Below are 17,355 nucleotides of genomic sequence, written 5' to 3'. Positions count from 1 at the left end.
AACCATGCTTAAATCTTCCAAAGGCACTCCAGCCCATTTTTGCTCTTCTGTTGATTTCGCACATTTGGTTCTCTGTTGCTGAAACTAACTGTCCTAAGTGTGCGTGTGTGTGTGTGTGTGTGTGTATATATATATAGCCATGTTAATCTATTATTGTCTGTTGTGCCCTTCTTACCAATAACCCTATATTTATGAAATCCCACAGTATACCAAAAACCACATGACTTTAGCATAGTGCATTTATGTAAGATACCATTCACTATTTAAGGAACAGTCACATAAAAGTTACATTCATTGGCAGCCTTCATACAGTATTTTAAACAAATTGGCTAATTCCCTACAGCTAAGTTTCAACTGAAAAAATGAATTAATTAAATGTATGATATATCCGAACATATTGTTAATCTTTCAAGACTGGCATTTTGTAATGGGATATCTGTACTAACTATGTTGTTTCTTAACTGTATCTTGTGTTACCCCAGCGAAGACCGGCAACTTCGCACACCACACGACTGTGCTTCTACCAGGTGAGCCACTCAGAGACCCCACATTACATATTAGAAGATGTGTTCTTAATGAGTACGTACATAATGAACGACAAAGGTACAAAATTAAAGGTTTAATTTGCTTTGCAGACTCCAAGAACTATAGAAATCCAATACTGGTAGTAAAAATTGTAAAAACCAAAAATGGTTACAGTTTCAGTAATAGGCTACATACAGTATTACAAATGAGTAATTATTTAGTAAAAGGAATGTAATGAATGTAATTACTAGGTTATTATTTTAGTTTTGTCGCTCCTGGTGAAAAACACATATGATAAGCAAGATCAGATTTCAGTTACATTAACACACAGAGCTAAATGCAACTATAAAAGGTCAATAAAGATATAAAACTACTATGTAATTATTACACAATGTGTGTCAGATTGGGTCTTTGTCAACTGGAGAATCCGGTGTACCCTGGTTTAGACTAAGCTGTCATTTTGGTACCTCGGCGTGTTACAAACTGCTTTTCAAATTTCACGAGAAGTAGCATTTGCTGCAAACTGTTCATTTCCGTTCAGACATGGCACGCGCATTCCAGATCCCAACATGGCCACCTGCAATCAACCTGGTGTGGCTCAGGGCGAACTGTTTGGTTATCGTATGAGACGGACATGTGCAGCGGCCGATATGATGAGAAAGGGGAGGGAGATTAAGGCAGAATACGTCACCGTAGACAAGATAAACAATTCAAGATTACCACCTCCAGCGTTTACTGTAGCAACATCATCACAAGGTCTTATCATTATCGCCCATATTGACGAATAAATCAATGATAAATCAAAAAATATTTAGTGCGCGTTTTCTCTCGCTATGGCACCTCCGCTACCATCTGTAAGTCTGACAAATGTCAATATAACAAAGGGATGCTATAAATGACATTTGTAACAGGCCGAGGTACCAAAACGATAGCTTTGTTATATTATATTTTGAAATGTACACCGGGCGACAAAGACCCAATCTCCAAATGTGTCCCCTGGAGCCGATCATTCCTGATTAAAGTTTACCGTAGTAAAAGGTGTGATAAAGCACAGTGAAAGCATGGTAATGCATAGGTAAGCAGTGCAAAGCACAGAGGTATGGTAAAGCAAATTTAAAAAATATGGCAAATAATTTTAAACTAAGGTAATTGCATGGTATAACCTTGGAAAAAGCATTGGAAATCTTTCTTAAAAATACAACGCAAATATACTGTGGTAAACTTTCACAAGGGATTCATTAACAAGTTAAATATTCAGTTTTAGTTCACGTCACAACTCATCACGACAACAGTTTCCAGCCTTGGTTGTCTTCACGTGCTCAGTGGGCTTCACCATCATCCAGGCGTACTTGCAGAGGTGTTCCTTGTTGCAGTCTTTCTGCCAGTAAATTACATTCCTACGATTGAGGTTGGCACCGGCACAGGCGTCGTACCACCAGCCGCCCCCTGGCACTCCGAGATACTCCAGCTGGGCACAGTTCTGGTAGTAGTTATCGTTGTCTCTGTCTTTGGTGGTGAACTTCTGGTTGTCATGGAGATACGCCTCTGTATCCTGCGTCAAAGCATCCACTGCAGCCCCCTCATACAGACCCAAGCGGATCTTATACTGAGTTTCCTCTCCTTCCACGCAGAAAGGATCATACTCCCCAGCCTTGGTTCCAGCGTCCATGTCAACCAGTTTGATTCCCAGTTTGTATCTCCCGCCCTTGTTGGTTATTTGGTACAGGTACTCGTTCCCAAGCCAGTGGTCTCCGCTCACTGCCCCGAAGCCCAGCTTGTATTCGTGCCAGGTCCTGTCGAAGTCCACGCTGCTGTTGACGGTGATGTGCTGGATCACAGTCCAGCCGCCGTTCAGCATGTCACAGAACACCACGATGTGGGATTTCATTGGCTTGATCACGTAGAGACCATCCCGGGAGATACCTTCAGAGCGCTGCAAGGCCTCGTAGCAGTCACTTGGATAATCTGAAACAAAAAATCATCCATAACTCAAGTGTGGTAAAATTAGAAATACAAAACGAAGGTTAACTTTTTGTTTTAGAAATACTAAAAGAAACGTATTAAATTCAATGACAAACATTTTGATTCAAGAATACAGGAAGACCTTTGTCGTTGAAATGTTTCTTTTTAAAACAAAAGTTAACCTTAAAAAAAGAAAGAGATTAGACACAGAAATTGCTAGTCTGAAAAAAATGAGGTCCAGGACTGAACTCCCAAAGATGTGACTCTGCACGTCCTAATCTTTATTGAATTGATCTGCTCAACTGGTGCAGGTTATTGAGTTGGTTTCTAATAATCTCTGTCTGTCTCAATCATGTGGAAATCTTCTGATGCACAACATGCTTTTCCTTTGTTAGACTTATTTATTGAAGATTTGATTTAAATAACTTATTTATTTTGTATTGTGCTTAAATGTATTATTAAATCTCCAGCAAAATCCCATGGGGTTGAAAATGATTAGCGAATAATTATTGGGGAATCATTTCAAGATTCAAGAGGTTTTCTTTATTTTTCTAAGAGAACCTGGGTTTGGGAAGGTTTTGTGGACAAGTTTAAACTTTGTGTTGCAAAAAAGAACTATATAACATGTACAATAAAAAAAACACTTTCCTGTTCCATGAATTGAATGAAGAAACTGTAACGATATATTTTAGGATGCGACGTCTAGTAGTAAGAAAAATACTAGTATTTTTACACCCCTAATGGCGAAATGCAAGAAAAATAGAGCTCTTAACAACAACAGTGTCATCTCTCCTGTTCATCAGATTAGTCGGATCACCACTTATTGTTCAAACCTGAAGATTATGGTAAAACATTGCTAAGCAAAGGTCAGCATGCAGCTACCAACACCAGCAATAAGGTATGAAACCCTGATCCACAAGCAGATGACATGAAGAATATATCACATGGAAGCTACTGTGAATCAAGATCTGTATATTAGAACAAGAAAATCTGATATACAAATGAACCCCTGCTGTCAACTCATGAGCAGTGCCATGGCCATGCATTCTTACCAGCAGCAAACATAAACCCAAATGCAGGCCAATAAACCTGAGCTTACTCTGACACATTTAGTATAAGCAACAGTGTCACACAACACTTCAATCTTTTACAGTTTATTCTTCTGGGCAATCAACTTTATCAGAAGGCAGATTCATCCACAATAATTTAATTTTACAACACATTTAAAATAAATATACCTCACTACATTTAAATGTTACCTCATTTAAACAGGAATGAAAAGCAATGTATTTTATCTTATAACTGGCTTCACTGACCCTGACTAGCACTTTATAAGGTGAAGGTAATGTAGCTCAGAATTTGTGCTAACCATGGTCTGTGAAACCAGCTGAAAGACTGAATGGGACACTAATAGCTGGTTTCACAGTCACCAATTAGCATTAATTTTAGTCTACCTTACTTAAGGTAACATTAGGTAATCCAAGACTAGTGCCCACCAGCCTCTGCTAATTTCAGCTAGTGTTCAACTGGCTACAACAGACACTGAATTTATTTAGAGCTGTCCACAGTCTTAATGGCAACGTACCTTTTTGTTCCAAATTCAAAACCAGTTTGTATTCTTCTGGAGAGAGGAGATGTGCATTTTCTACAGGAGGTGGTTCAGCTTGTGCCACAGCCACACAGGGCAGCAATGCAAACAGCACCAACTGCAAAAACTGCCTTAAATCCATTCTTCAAGCTGAGGTGTACTGAAAAAGAAAACAGATTGTGTAGGCTTATTCATTTCCACCTACCTCTCCAGGAATGAGTGAAATAAATAATTAAATAAACAAGGGCTTACTTATAAGCCCTTCTAAAAGTTTACCACAGTAAATCTGCACAGTATTCTTGCTGTTTATACTATACATTTGCCATGGCTCACCATGTTTTTAACATGCTTTAATGTCTCTCTCTAGGCTTTACAAAGCTTTCACAATGCTTTACTGCACTTCTTACTATGGTAAACCTCTATAATACAATAAGTGGTTAGATTACCTTGTCTGCTGAAGCCTGGTGTATTCAGTGTTACTCATTGAACAGATTCAGCAATCTGTTACACAGCTCTTGCCCAAATGAACACTCCTGTGATAGACTGAACTGCGTTACAGCAAACTCAGAGTCCAATGAGGCAGTGTCTTCAGTTTACACTTACGCAATTAGCGCTGGACTTTGAGTCAAGGAATCAAAACATGCAAGTGACACGTAAAGGGTTAAAGTGGCAACACTTAAAGTCATAAAATAATTCCATCAGTCTTACCTGTAGTTCATTACTTGAATAGGTCACATGATATCTGGTACTACACCCAGTTAAATAAATCTCTGTTTGAAAAGCATGCTTTCAGATAGTGTTGCACTTCCTTGGTTATTTCACCTGGAGTGTGAAATTGTCCCCATCCCTTTAATGGCTTCTTACTTGTCTTTAACCAACCAGCTGCTTCCCTATTGACTGATATGCTTTCAGCCAGTAACATGATTTGACCCAGAAGACACTGCTGGGGTGAAATGACCCAGGAAGTGCAAGTATAACATATCTTCTGATAGTAAGGCAACTGAGACCTTTATCCTAATTTAGTACCAGGTATCATCATTTAAAATAAAATACATGTTTGCTAGAACATGTTTCTTTCAAAACTGCCTTTTGAAACCTGTTTTTGTAGCGCCAACCACTTTACAAATACTCTGCTCTTTCTGTTGTCTTCTATAATTATTTTCTGTCTTTAGTTACGGTTAGCATGTGTATAAATTATCCTCAGTTTAAAAAAAAAAAAATATATATATATATCCATTTGACATTTCATATTTGATCATGATTTGATGACAAAGCTATTTGCTAAAGAGTTTTTTCTCCCTAGTTTCTGTATTTTGCTGCGCTGTAGACAGATCTTAACCTTTGATATTTTGTAGCATTGCCCAATTCTTGCGAAATTAGGCTGCTGTGATGATGCAAACATGGTTTTGTTTTGAGGAAACAGACCCAGTACTTATAAATGATCTTTAGTAGCAATACTATGGTTTTGTACTATTGGACAATGGTCTCTGTACTCCCTTCATTTTCAGTCAAACTATATATTTTTTAAAACATTCTCAGCTATATTGCTTCTGCTCCATGTTCCCTCTAGATAAATTGCATAATACTTCTGCAGACCATTCTCAGTGAGTATGTGGGGGAAAGTTTATCCACTGTTGAAGATTAATCTTCTTTAGTCATGCCCAACTTGATTACTTGACACCTTCTATGAAAATTATTGGGTTGAAACAATCTAATACTTTAATCATGTCATTTAGGTTCTGTTTAAATTTCCATACAAAATGTAGAAATCAGACACAACACTTTAAGTCTGCTTAACAACTGAGCAATACATCACAGGCTCCAGTCAGCACTCCAGCCACAATAGCACATTTACCAATTCTGAATGGAGGAGAGCTGGTAAGATCTTATTTGAGTTCATCTGAAGTGGGCAGGCCTGCCAATAAGAATTTTGAGTAAAGGCGATTGTGAACAAGAGTGACTGACAATGATCATCAAACTCTTTACTCCACGACAAAACCAATCAGGAGTAAGGAACACGATGCTACAATTCTGGTAGGAGACAACATAGGTGAGCTTCAGAGCTCATAAGTATTGTAGCAGTCCCAGCTAAAATAATAATAATAATAATAATAATAATAATAATTACACCAACATGGTAAAGAATTTGATACATATGTTAGTAACATACATCCCCCATGCCTGCTACAATGAATTAGAGCGATCAGTGTTTTGTAATAGACCAGAACATACATCTATCATGTACAACATACAATTTAAGTGTGACATACAGGCAGAGTGGTTTCTCCACATATCCCCAGATATTCTCAATAACTTGTAGTAAAACATGCTGTAATACCCATATCAAATGGCTTCCTTTTAAATGTTACTTGTTCTTGTGCATAGAAGTGAAGCACTGGAACATAAGAGAAACCTATTTCTCTTCATTATCCCAGTATCTGTGTTGAACGAAAATAAAAGGCCATCTGCCCCATTGCCAAGTGATTGTGCCAAACTCCTATTGCAAAATGTGCAGTACAGTATATCCAATATCAACATTAAACTTAATTTCCTTCTCATAGATATTCCAACATCTCTGGTGCACACTAACAGGCAAGTGATGAGGGACGTTTCTTTAACAAGCAAATCGGAAAAGCTCACATGCATGGTCAATCTTCAATCAGAAGTAACCCGTCCAATAGATCTGGCTATTTTGATACACTTGAAATGCTTTTAGAATGGAAGTTGATGTTCCTATATAAAACTTTAATTGCAGTTACAGTTCTAGAATCCAAGTCTGTACAAAGTTAACAAACATGACCTAACCTGTGAACTGTAGATGTATGTGTGGCATCTGGATAACTGCCAAGCTTAATTAAGCAAGATATCACTGGTCTTATCTGTACTGCAAGGTGACCTACCATAAAGCATCAACAACAAAGTTCTTTAGAGCAAAAGGGGGGAGGGGGTACATTTAAACAGAAATGCAAATACCTGGTATAAGAAATTAAAACAAACCCACCTCTTGAAACACACAGATCAATGACAAATGGTAAACATGTACAGCTGTTTGCACCCTGATTAGCATTAATCTTGGACATTCTTACCCAAGTTAACATTAGGTAGTCCAAGACTAGAGCTAATTGGGATTTCGCTTATTTAATTATTGCTCAACACTTACCTCAACATCCATAACTTTAAACACTTGCATTGCATATTCAGCAGTAATAAAACAAAGAAACATTTAGTAATGAAACGTCTCTGTCTGTCAATAGCCACTTTTTACCACTTGCCTGATGTGGTGTCATTTGGCCATTGTGAACAGGGAGAAACTTACAAAACATTTGAAGAGTTAGTTGCAATCATTGACACACTGATACCTCGAACACATGAATCTTGCCTTCAGAACCTCTCTCATGGGGGGGGGGGGGGGGGGGGAATGTCCCATGAAACACATAAAGTCCCTGGGGATGCAGTGTGTAGTAGTGGTTAGGGCTCTGGACTCTTGACCGGAGGGTTGTGGGCTCAATCCCAGGTGGAGGACACTGCTGCTGTACCCTTGAGCAAGGTACTTTACCTAGATTGCTCCAGTAAAAACCCAACTGTATAAATGGGTAATTGTATGTAAAAATAACATGATATCTTGTAACAATTGTAAGTCGCCCTGGATAAGGGCGTCTGCTAAGAAATAAATAATAATAATAATAATAACAATAATAATAATAATAATAATAATAATAATAATAAATAATAATAATAGGTACCAACCGTCTTAAACACTGCATCTTTAAATCTTAATCACCAATAAAAACCACACAAAATGATGATTACAATTTTATTATCCTTTGCATTTAAATACAGTTTTACTCTTTTCTAAAAGTACAAGAATTCACAATAATCGTTTTATAATGATCTAAACCCTTATCCTGGGTCTATGCAGGCAAATAAAACTCTCAAATTAATATTTATTTAAAGACATTTTCATTTTCAGCTCTTAAAGTATTCAAGTAGGTGTGGTTTATTACATAGGCATCTCAATTTTGTTAGCACTGTTAAAAATACACAATTCAAAGCAACTTTATATGTTACACTAGTGATGTATATCAAACAGCCCATAGAACAGTAAAATAAATTAATGATAATAAAATGTTTTATGGTATAACCCGATTTAGTATAAAATTGGGGTGGCAAATGATGCCATGAACAGCCCCAAGAAGATTTAATAATACTTTAAACAACTGGGGTATTTAAAAGAAACAAATGTTCACAAAACTGGCTTGTACTGTAAGCAATCCATTTATTTGAGCTGTTCCTAGCATCATTAGCTTCTCTAGCTTGTAATGTAACAGACCTACACCAAGAGACTAGGATTTGTTTTCAGTCTCCAAAAAATAAAATAAAAAACACAAACACAGAAAAAAAAAGGACAATAATAAAACAAACTAAATAATTTCATGCCAGGCAGTGTTTCTGTGCATTTATGTTCCTGGTTACAAGAAGGAACTACCTCCTCTTCAATTGCCCACTTTTTCCTGCTTTAATGCTGCTTCCCGACTTGCCAGAGCCCTTGGAGGAGAAGAGTTTGGTCATGAATTCAGACACATCAGGTAACTCGGGATTTGGGTTCAGCATGTTCATAGATTGCTCCATCTCCTAAACAAAGAAGAAAAGAAATGTGATGTACAATCTTTTACTTCATTCTTGAACTTGTATTTAACATTATACAGTAAGATGCTATGTATCGCAAGGCATTCTGGACAAGCGTTTCAACTAAAACTAAACTAAAAAACAGCACCTAAATTGTAACCATAGGCTACTGGCTTTCCAATACTGTACATTAACCTATGCATTAGCTGGCCTGATCTGCAATGTTAATCATATTAAATTGTAGACACTGAAATTTTGGAAGCAGTACATGGTATAAGCATGATATAACAGGTCAAATTCCTTTTTAAAAATGTTTTGGTTCTCTTACAAATATGAACTCACCCGTCTCATCTCAGGATCATTGGTGTTGACCACCTTGGGCAGCAAGACGATAATCAGTAATGGAAGGACCATCATCATAACCTAGAGAAGTTGAACAGTCAGATTAAACAAACAAGCTCCTTCATGCGGATATCTGTGCACTGCTTAACCTGGCTGTCACTTAGCATCTATACAGAAAAAATGGCTTTTGTGGAAACTCTTAATGTACAGTATGTTAGAAACATACACACTGTATATATCAATATCTTATGTATATAAAAACAATACATTGGGAAATCAATGTAACAATTGTGTGTGTGCATGCACATTGTCACAAAGACTGAATAGAAATGAAACACATTTAATGAAGAGGATATAAGTGTGTGGGATCTACAGCCCAGTTCTGGGAAAGAATTTTCCAATATCTATAATGATATTAACTTGTTTACCATATGAGAGGTTAGTTGCGTTTCACTTTGGATTAGTGGCAGAAAATTCAATCATTAAATCTGGGTACACATTCTTAGTCAAGCAAACTAACGCTATGAAAAGACAAAGAGAAAGACACTCCCTTATTTTTTTTTCACTAATTCTATAATGCCTACCATTGGGTTCATGAGGAAATCTGTCCACCCCCACGTTTCACGCTTATTGAAATAGTTAGGTGGGCCAGAGGATCTCATCTGCAGTGGGTAAGGCAGGCGCACCACTTCAGATGTTTTAATGAAATTAACCATTCTGGCCCTGAAATAGAAAACACAGGAAATGTGATTGGGATTGCAAGGGTTGTTATGAAAAAATATTTCTGATTGGAATTAAATTTGTACATTAGCAAGTTTTAGAAAATTCTGCCAATAGAGATGTTCTGTGTTCATCCAGATCAGAAACACCATTATTGCATATATTATATGCAGTTTTAAAAAAAAAAAAACTTACAACAGCCTTACTACAATTACTTCCTTCTAAAATACATGCTACTAATTGATCATTGGTAAGCTCCCAGACTTACTGAATCTTGGAATATAAAATCTGCCATTTGACAGAGGAAATGAAGCCAGCTTACCATGAATAAGGTCAACCAGCTAGTTAAGGTTCAGTGTTTAGGGGTGGGGCTTTTTCTGTCTTACAGCAATACTGCACATTATCTGGCAGCAGGGACTAAGTTTAAAGGTCACAGTCTTACACTGGGCTCAAGAAAAGACTATGAACAAGTAATTATGTCTAACAATGCTCAAATCAAGGTTCACATATTTGTAAAAAGAAAATGATTAAGTCTCAATATTGGAGCAACAGAAGTCTATTCACAAAGCTAACCACATCCATGTAAAAGAGGCACATGATGCAGCAGGGTTAGAAGCCATACCTCATTTTGCCTTTTGATGTAATGTCCACTCGAACTGGTTCAAACTTGTATGCTGGTGACACAATCTCTACTACATAGGAACCCGAGGGGACATCATTGACAGCAAAACTTCCATCGGTTCTAGGGGAAAGAACAAAAAATATTAATGTTGGAAATTAAGAGATAATGCAACTCATTATCACCCCAAAACATATAAAGAATTTATTTAATGTACAATTTACAGCTTTCTTGTTTACAACCTAATGTATGTGTTTATTGTCAAATGTTTGTTTTTTTGTTGTTTCTCTGAGCTACAGTGGAGATGTCATTCATAACTGCCTGCTAATGCAGGTACTACAGTAGCATCGGGAGGATGCTTGGTTTGTTCACAGGCTGACAGTCAAAAACAATAGGCCAGTAACGGGCTCCTTATGATCAGCACAGATTCTACTGCCTATTTTGTTTTCTGGAGCTATTGGCAGCAGCGAAATCAGCTGCCGCCAGTAAAAATCCTCCTGGTAGGAACTGAACATCTTTAGGGAAGGAAAAAAGAAAAACTAAAGCTTTTCAAGATCTGTAAACTATGGAAACAGTGTAAAGTATCCCATAATAGTTTAGTATAATTTTCACCATGAATGTGCAACAATTTTGTAGAAATCGCTGCTATATTTATAGCCGCTGTCCGTCTGTGTTTTTAGATTGGGCCTCTCTACTAGTCATGACTCAGTAACTACTAACTTGCCTTGACTAATACAGCAAAAAACTAAAATATAGTGAGAATTTGTAACTATCCCAGTTAAGAGACAGCTTACAGAAGTATGGCTGCATTTAGCGTTTCAAAATAGATTAGCCACAGTTTGTCTTCTGTTCTGCGACTAAACCAAGCATTTCGCTTACTAAAATATTGCAGTGAAGCGAAACAAAAACAAATGGGGCACAAAAAAGAAGCAAAAAAGAGACGCACAAACTGGTAAGAAAATAACATTGCTGTGCCAGTTTGATTGATTTGCCATTCCTATCCACAATAATTACCAGTCGCAGCTGCAAGGCAAACACTGTGAAAATCGTCGAAATACAGTTGTGTGGCATATCAAATATGTGAATATTTGAGCCTGTGTGAAAAATGTAAGCTCTGCGACCGAAATATCATTAATTGTTTACAGCAACCATCACACTGCCAGTACAACACGGTTGTCAATTACACGTTAAAACATCACAGAAGACCTACTTTAAAAAGCCGACATGGTCTTCTCCCTCGACGAGGACTCGTGCTGTAGAGACCCAGTCTTGTGCTTTAACACCCGGCACAACGCACCGGCCTTCGATCCTGAAGCGGTCCCCGTTTATCGGTGCTCCGACACTGACGGACTCAAACTCGCCGAATCCCTGCGAAACCGCTGCCAGGGCTTGAAAAAGAACACAAAACAGCGAGGTGGTGCTCCGTGGCAACATATTGAGGGTTCTTGTCAAAATTAAGATTGTACTAACTGAAGAAATTCAATTAAACAGTATCGGCAACAGCTCTATTTCCCTTTAATCACCGATAAACATCAGCTGCCTGCCACCATTAGTGTTCCTTCCTCCCCTCTGGCAACGTGACGCAGCTTACGCAACGTTTCACAAAACTTTATTGGTACAATACAAAAAACAAAACCTAGCAACGATAGAAGTAGGCCGGTTACTTAAAAAAAAAATCACACTGAAAATATGTTTAACAATTGATATCACATCAGACATTTGAGGGATCCAAGGACAACATATTATAGTCTTAAAACACGTCTCCTCGAAAACTATAGTGTTTCAATTATAGTATTTGTTTTAGGACAGATGCTTTTCCTCCAGTGCTGTCAAGTCACTTATTATGAACTGCCTATCAAACGCAATACAACATAATGCCCAGAAGGTGTCATCAGTGTGCATCCTACAGTTACAGTACATCATGTTGCTAGAAAATGTAGAATAAAATCTGTTGCTTCCACATTGTCAGATTTCAGGGGACTATTCTACAGTATGTAGACACTGTAGATAAAATGTTGATGGACAACACGGAGAAGACAATACATAGATGACATTTCATATCAAAAAGTTTATTGGTGTCTTTTAGTGTCCACATAATTTACCAGCATTTTTTTTCAAAATAATAAAATAAACGTTATTCTTTATATATCTCCCTCACAATATCCCACACCGGCTCAGGATTCATTTTCTCCACTATTTTTTCTAAAAAAAATAATTTCGCCAGCGGATAAGCTTTCATTGGCTGATTTGTTCTATGACGTAATGTTGCTTCTACAAAGTCAACAGTCCTGTGATACAGTTGCTTGCAACAAAGTTGCCCGAGACTTTGCACGTCACTTTCTACAAAAAAGTATCCCTTTCTACATTTTTCTAGCAACATGTAGACTACTTGTCCCCTCGGCTCAACAACGCCACCCTCGACTGCAGTGTTGGTTTTCTGATGGTAGCTCTGCTGCTATTGTCTGGAACATTCAGACTGTAACAAAACACATTTGAAAAATAAGACATTTCTCTTTTAAAACTACCGACAGTCTCCCAGAATCCAGTGCAATTTTACACTAAAATATAATTTCTGGGTCAATATTTATTCAAATATTCACTGTGCTTCATCACAAACTAGACTGTGTTACCCCTGGATCTATTTGCAGGCACACACGCTCCCCCTCATTGAAAGCACGTGTCTGTATTTTGCCTACGTTTGACGGCCAAAAATGAAATATTTACCGTGGAGTTGTTTCACATTTAATGAAATAGTATACTTATTATTATTATTATTATTATTTATTTCTTAGCAGACGCCCTTATCCAGGGCGACTTACAATCGTAAGCAAAAACATTTCAAGCGTTACAATACAAGTAATACAATAAGAGCAAGAAATACAATAAAACAAGTAAAGTACAAGTTTGACAAACCACAATTCAATAATACAGCAGGTAATAGTGATAGTTACATCAGGATATGATTAAATAGTGATAGTTACATCAGGATGTGATTAAATACAAAGTACTACAGGTTAAAAACTTGGCAGATTACAGTATTCTGAAGTACAGGATTAAATGCAGTAAAATAGGGGCTGATAAGAGCAAAATAAAGCACATTTACATGAAGGGTGATAGTGTCCCAGGATACAAACAGAGGAGTTCTACAGGTGCTCTTTGAAGAGGTGAGTCTTAAGGAGGTGCCGGAATGTGGTCAGGGACTGGACAGTCCTGACATCTGTAGGAAGGTCATTCCACCACTGCGGAGCAAGGGTGGAGAAGGAGCGGGCTTTGGAGGCAGGGGAGCGTAGCGGTGGTAGAGCTAGTCTTCTAGTGCAGGCGGAGCGGAGAGGTCGAGTGGGGGTGTAGGGAGAGATGAGGGTCTGGAGGTAGCTGGGTGCAGACTGGTCAAGGCATCTGTAGGCTAGTACAAGAGTCTTGAACTGGATGCGAGCGGTGATCGGGAGCCAGTGGAGCGAGCGGAGTAGTGGAGTAGCGTGGGCGAAGCGAGGCAGAGAGAACACTAGGCGGGCAGCAGAGTTCTGGATGAGCTGGAGCGGACGGGTGGCGGACGCAGGGAGGCCAGCCAGGAGGGAGTTGCAGTAGTCTAGGCGGGAGAGTACCAGGGCCTGGACCAGGAGCTGGGTAGCATAGTTGGTGAGGAAGGGTCGGATTCTTTGGATGTTGCTCAGGAAGAATCGGCAAGTGCGTGCCAGAGTGGAGATGTGCTGGGAATAAGAGAGGCAGGGGTCCAGGGTGACTCCAAGGTTCTTAGCTGAGGAAGAGGGAGAGAGTGTGGTAGATTCCAGAGGAACAGAGATGGAGAGATCAGAGGAGGGGGAGGAGGAGGGAAAGAAAAGGAGGTCAGATTTAGAGAGGTTGAGTTTGAGGTGATGCGAGTGCATCCAGGAGGAAATAGCAGACAGACAGGTAGAGATACGGGAGGAGATGGTGGAGTCAGAGGTGGGGAAGGAGAGGAAAATCTGAGCATCATCAGCATAGAAATGGTATGAGAAACCATAGGATGCGATGAGGGGGCCCAGGGAGCGGGTGTAGAGAGAGAACAGGAGAGGACCCAAGACTGACCCTTGTGGGACTCCAGTTAAGAGAGGGTGAGGTGTGGAGGTTGCTCCACGCCAGGTTACCTGGTAAGTGCGGTTGGAGAGGTAGGAGGAGAACCAGGCCAGAGCAGTGCCAGAGATCCCCAGGTCAGCAAGAGATGATAGTAGAATAGAGTGATCAACAGTGTCAAAGGCAGCAGAGAGGTCGAGGAGAATTAGGACAGAGGAGAGAGAGGCAGCTCGGGCACACTTAAGTGAGTTGGTGACAGACAGGAGGGCGGTTTCAGTAGAGTGAGCAGAGCGGAAGCCAGATTGGAGAGGGTCAAGCAGAGAGTGGTTGGACAGGAAAGCAGAGAGCTGGCGGTGTACAGTCCGCTCGAGGGTTTTGGAGAGGAAGGGTAGGAGGGAGACAGGACGGTAGCTCTGGAGGGAGGTGGGGTCGAGGGTAGGTTTTTTGAGGAGGGGAGTGATCGAGGCTTTTTTGAAGGCAGAGGGGAAGATACCAGAAAGTAGAGAGGTGTTGAGGAGGGAGGAGATGAAGGGGAGTAGAGCAGGAGCAGCAGCTTGAAAGAGGTGAGTGGGGAGGGGGTCCAAGGCACACGTGGTGGGTTTGTGACCCTGGAGCAGGGAGGAGAGGTCAGAGTCTGAGAGGGGCAAGAAGGTGGAGAAGGAGGGTGAGTTAGTAGGGGTTGCAGTGGGTGTAGGAGTTGGAGCGGGAGGGGGTGCGGGGGAGGGAGAGGTGTTAAAGAGTTTGCGGATATCTGAAATTTTAGAAGAGAAGAAGGAGGCAAAGTCATCAGGGGAGATAGAGGAGGGAGGAGGAGGGGGGGAGGGTTAAGGAGGGAGGAGAAGGTAGAGAATAGTTTACGTGGGTTGTTAGTGGAGGCTTGGATTACAGATTGGAAATAAGCACATTTAGCAGAGGAGAGCGTAGAGGAGAAGGAGGAGAGGAGAGTGCGGTAAAGGTCTAGGGCAGCAGGGAGTTTGGTTCTCTTCCATTTCTTTTCAGCAGATCGCAGTGCGATTCTTGCCGAGCGGAGCGCAGAGGAGAGCCAGGGATGGGGAGGGGAGGGGCGAGCAGGACGGGAGGTGAGGGGACAGAGGGAGTCGAGGGAGGAGGTGAGTGAGGAGAAGAGGGTGGAGGTAGCAGAGTCTACGGAGAGTTGTGAAAAGGAGTCGATAGGAGGGAGGTGAGAGAGAGCAGTGGAGGCAAGGACAGAGGGGGAGAGAGAGCGGAGGTTATGGCGAGAGGTGACAGTGGGGGTGGGAGGAGCAGGGAGAGGGGGGAGAGACAGAGAAAAAGAGATGAAATAGTGATCAGAGAGGTCCAGGGGGGTGACAGAGAGGGTGGAGGGGCAGCAGGCCCTGGAGAAGGTGAGGTCCAGTTGACGGCCAGCTTTGTGGGTAGGAGGGGACGGAGAGAGACAGAAGTCGAAGGAGTGCAGGAGAGGAGAGTGCACCAGAGAGTGTGCGGGAGGGGGGGAGAGGCAGAGAAAATGAGGTTAGAGGGGTTAGAGGAGCAGTAGCGGAGGGAGGGCAGAGGACGAGGACGGGAGGACAGAACAGGGATGTGAGAGACAGTCATAGCAGGACAAAAGGCACAGTGGGAGCAGTAGGGTGGAGGGTACAGACCTGACTAGTAGAGAGCTTCTTCTAGAGCCCCGTTAGGTTAGGATCTATTGGAGCAGCGTCTCAGTGCAGGCCTCCCCTTGCTGGACTCCCACAGCTAGACTCCCGGCTCTTTTGTTGAGGCTCTTCGGTTGGCTGGCGCGTCTGGCTGGCGCTAAAATAGGCTGCTTAATATATATTTAAAAAAACAACTGCGTGGAAACCAATCAGATAGCAAAACAACTTCTATTCAATTAAACCACTCACCTGGTACTAATCACACACCAACTCAGCTAATTCAAACACCACCTTACAGAGTTACCAAATGTAGTTAATTAAAGATTACTTGAAGCAGGAGCTAGCCTATCTGCCTCATACTTGGGGAATTTGAAGATGTTTTCCATGTGTATTGAATTATATACTGACCCACTTTGCAATTTAGTGTTAGGAAAATATTACTGTTAGTAGTAGTAAGCTATATGGCATATAATCATGTTAATTTTTAACCAATGAGAATGCAGCATGCTCTTAGCCAATCAGGATAGACCGGAAGTCCCGCCTCCCAGTTCCGGTCATGTGTTTGTAGTTGTAATGCAGTTTTGGAAACCATGTTCCATGATTGTAGTTTATCACATTACAATGGGCAATTAAACAAAGGTTTTGGGTATTATTTTTTAATTTAAATGTATTTTTAAGAGTGAAATAGGGAAAAACAAGGGGAATACATTGTTTTGTTGTATGTGTTATTTAAAAAAAAATAAAACAGGCTTCTTAGAAAAATAAAAATAAGTTTGAAAACGGGTATATAGCTTGTTATATTCTTTATTTCAAAAAAATAAAATGAGCAGTAAAATGGGTCAAAACGATGTATTCCCCTTGTTTTTCCCTATTTCACTCTTAAAAATATATTTAAATTAAAAATAATACCCCAAACCTTTGTTAAACCATTTTAATGTGATAAACTACAATCATGGAATATGGTTTCCAAAACTGCATTACAACTACAAATACATGACCAGAACTGGGAGGTGGGACTTCCGGTATATCATGATTGGCTAAGGGCACCTGTCAAAACCAAATGCTGCATTCTCATTGGTTAATTAACATGGTGATATGACATATAGCGTATTACTACTTCTGTTTTTGTCTGCCACTTGTAGACAAAATTCCCATATGATAAACCCTTTTCTGGCCACTCTATAGATGAGGAGCCACCATACAGCTACTACCTTAGCACCTTGTGGCTTCAATTATTAAGTTGAAATTGAGCCCATAAAGTGGTCTTTTTAAAATCAAATGCTACGTTGTCGTCACTTGTAGGCAGA

The 17,355-nt window shown here is 40.1% G+C and overlaps 2 protein-coding genes across 3 annotated transcripts; both read right to left on the bottom strand.

Moving 5' to 3' along the window:
• Positions 1-606: 606 nt before the first annotated feature.
• On the bottom strand, positions 607-4,928 carry LOC131697566 (fibrinogen-like protein 1-like protein). Of its 2 annotated transcripts, none has more exons than XM_058987381.1 (3): positions 4,784-4,928; positions 4,073-4,235; positions 607-2,490 (listed from the first exon to the last, which is right to left on the bottom strand). In XM_058987381.1, the coding sequence occupies exons 2-3, from the start codon at positions 4,215-4,217 to the stop codon at positions 1,796-1,798; spliced, it is 840 nt and encodes a 279-aa protein (XP_058843364.1). In that variant the 5' UTR covers positions 4,218-4,235; positions 4,784-4,928; the 3' UTR covers positions 607-1,795. The 2 variants fall into 2 exon arrangements, with proteins under 2 accessions (XP_058843364.1, XP_058843363.1); XM_058987380.1 differs by lacking the exon at positions 4,784-4,928 and adding an exon at positions 4,522-4,672.
• Positions 4,929-7,875: 2,947 nt separating this feature from the next.
• LOC131697564 (ER membrane protein complex subunit 7-like) lies at positions 7,876-12,005 on the bottom strand. Its single transcript, XM_058987377.1, has 5 exons — positions 11,593-12,005; positions 10,386-10,505; positions 9,628-9,766; positions 9,044-9,124; positions 7,876-8,707 (listed from the first exon to the last, which is right to left on the bottom strand). Exons 1-5 carry the CDS (start codon positions 11,814-11,816, stop codon positions 8,558-8,560), a joined length of 714 nt encoding a protein of 237 aa, XP_058843360.1. The 5' UTR covers positions 11,817-12,005; the 3' UTR covers positions 7,876-8,557.
• Between the last annotated feature and the right edge of the window lie 5,350 nt (positions 12,006-17,355).

The sequence above is a fragment of the Acipenser ruthenus genome, chromosome 15, assembly GCF_902713425.1.
Source record: "Acipenser ruthenus chromosome 15, fAciRut3.2 maternal haplotype, whole genome shotgun sequence".
Taxonomy (NCBI): Eukaryota; Metazoa; Chordata; class Actinopteri; order Acipenseriformes; family Acipenseridae; genus Acipenser; species Acipenser ruthenus.
The sequence above is the reverse complement of the archived record's forward strand: the minus strand, read 5'-3'. Positions and strand labels throughout refer to the sequence as shown.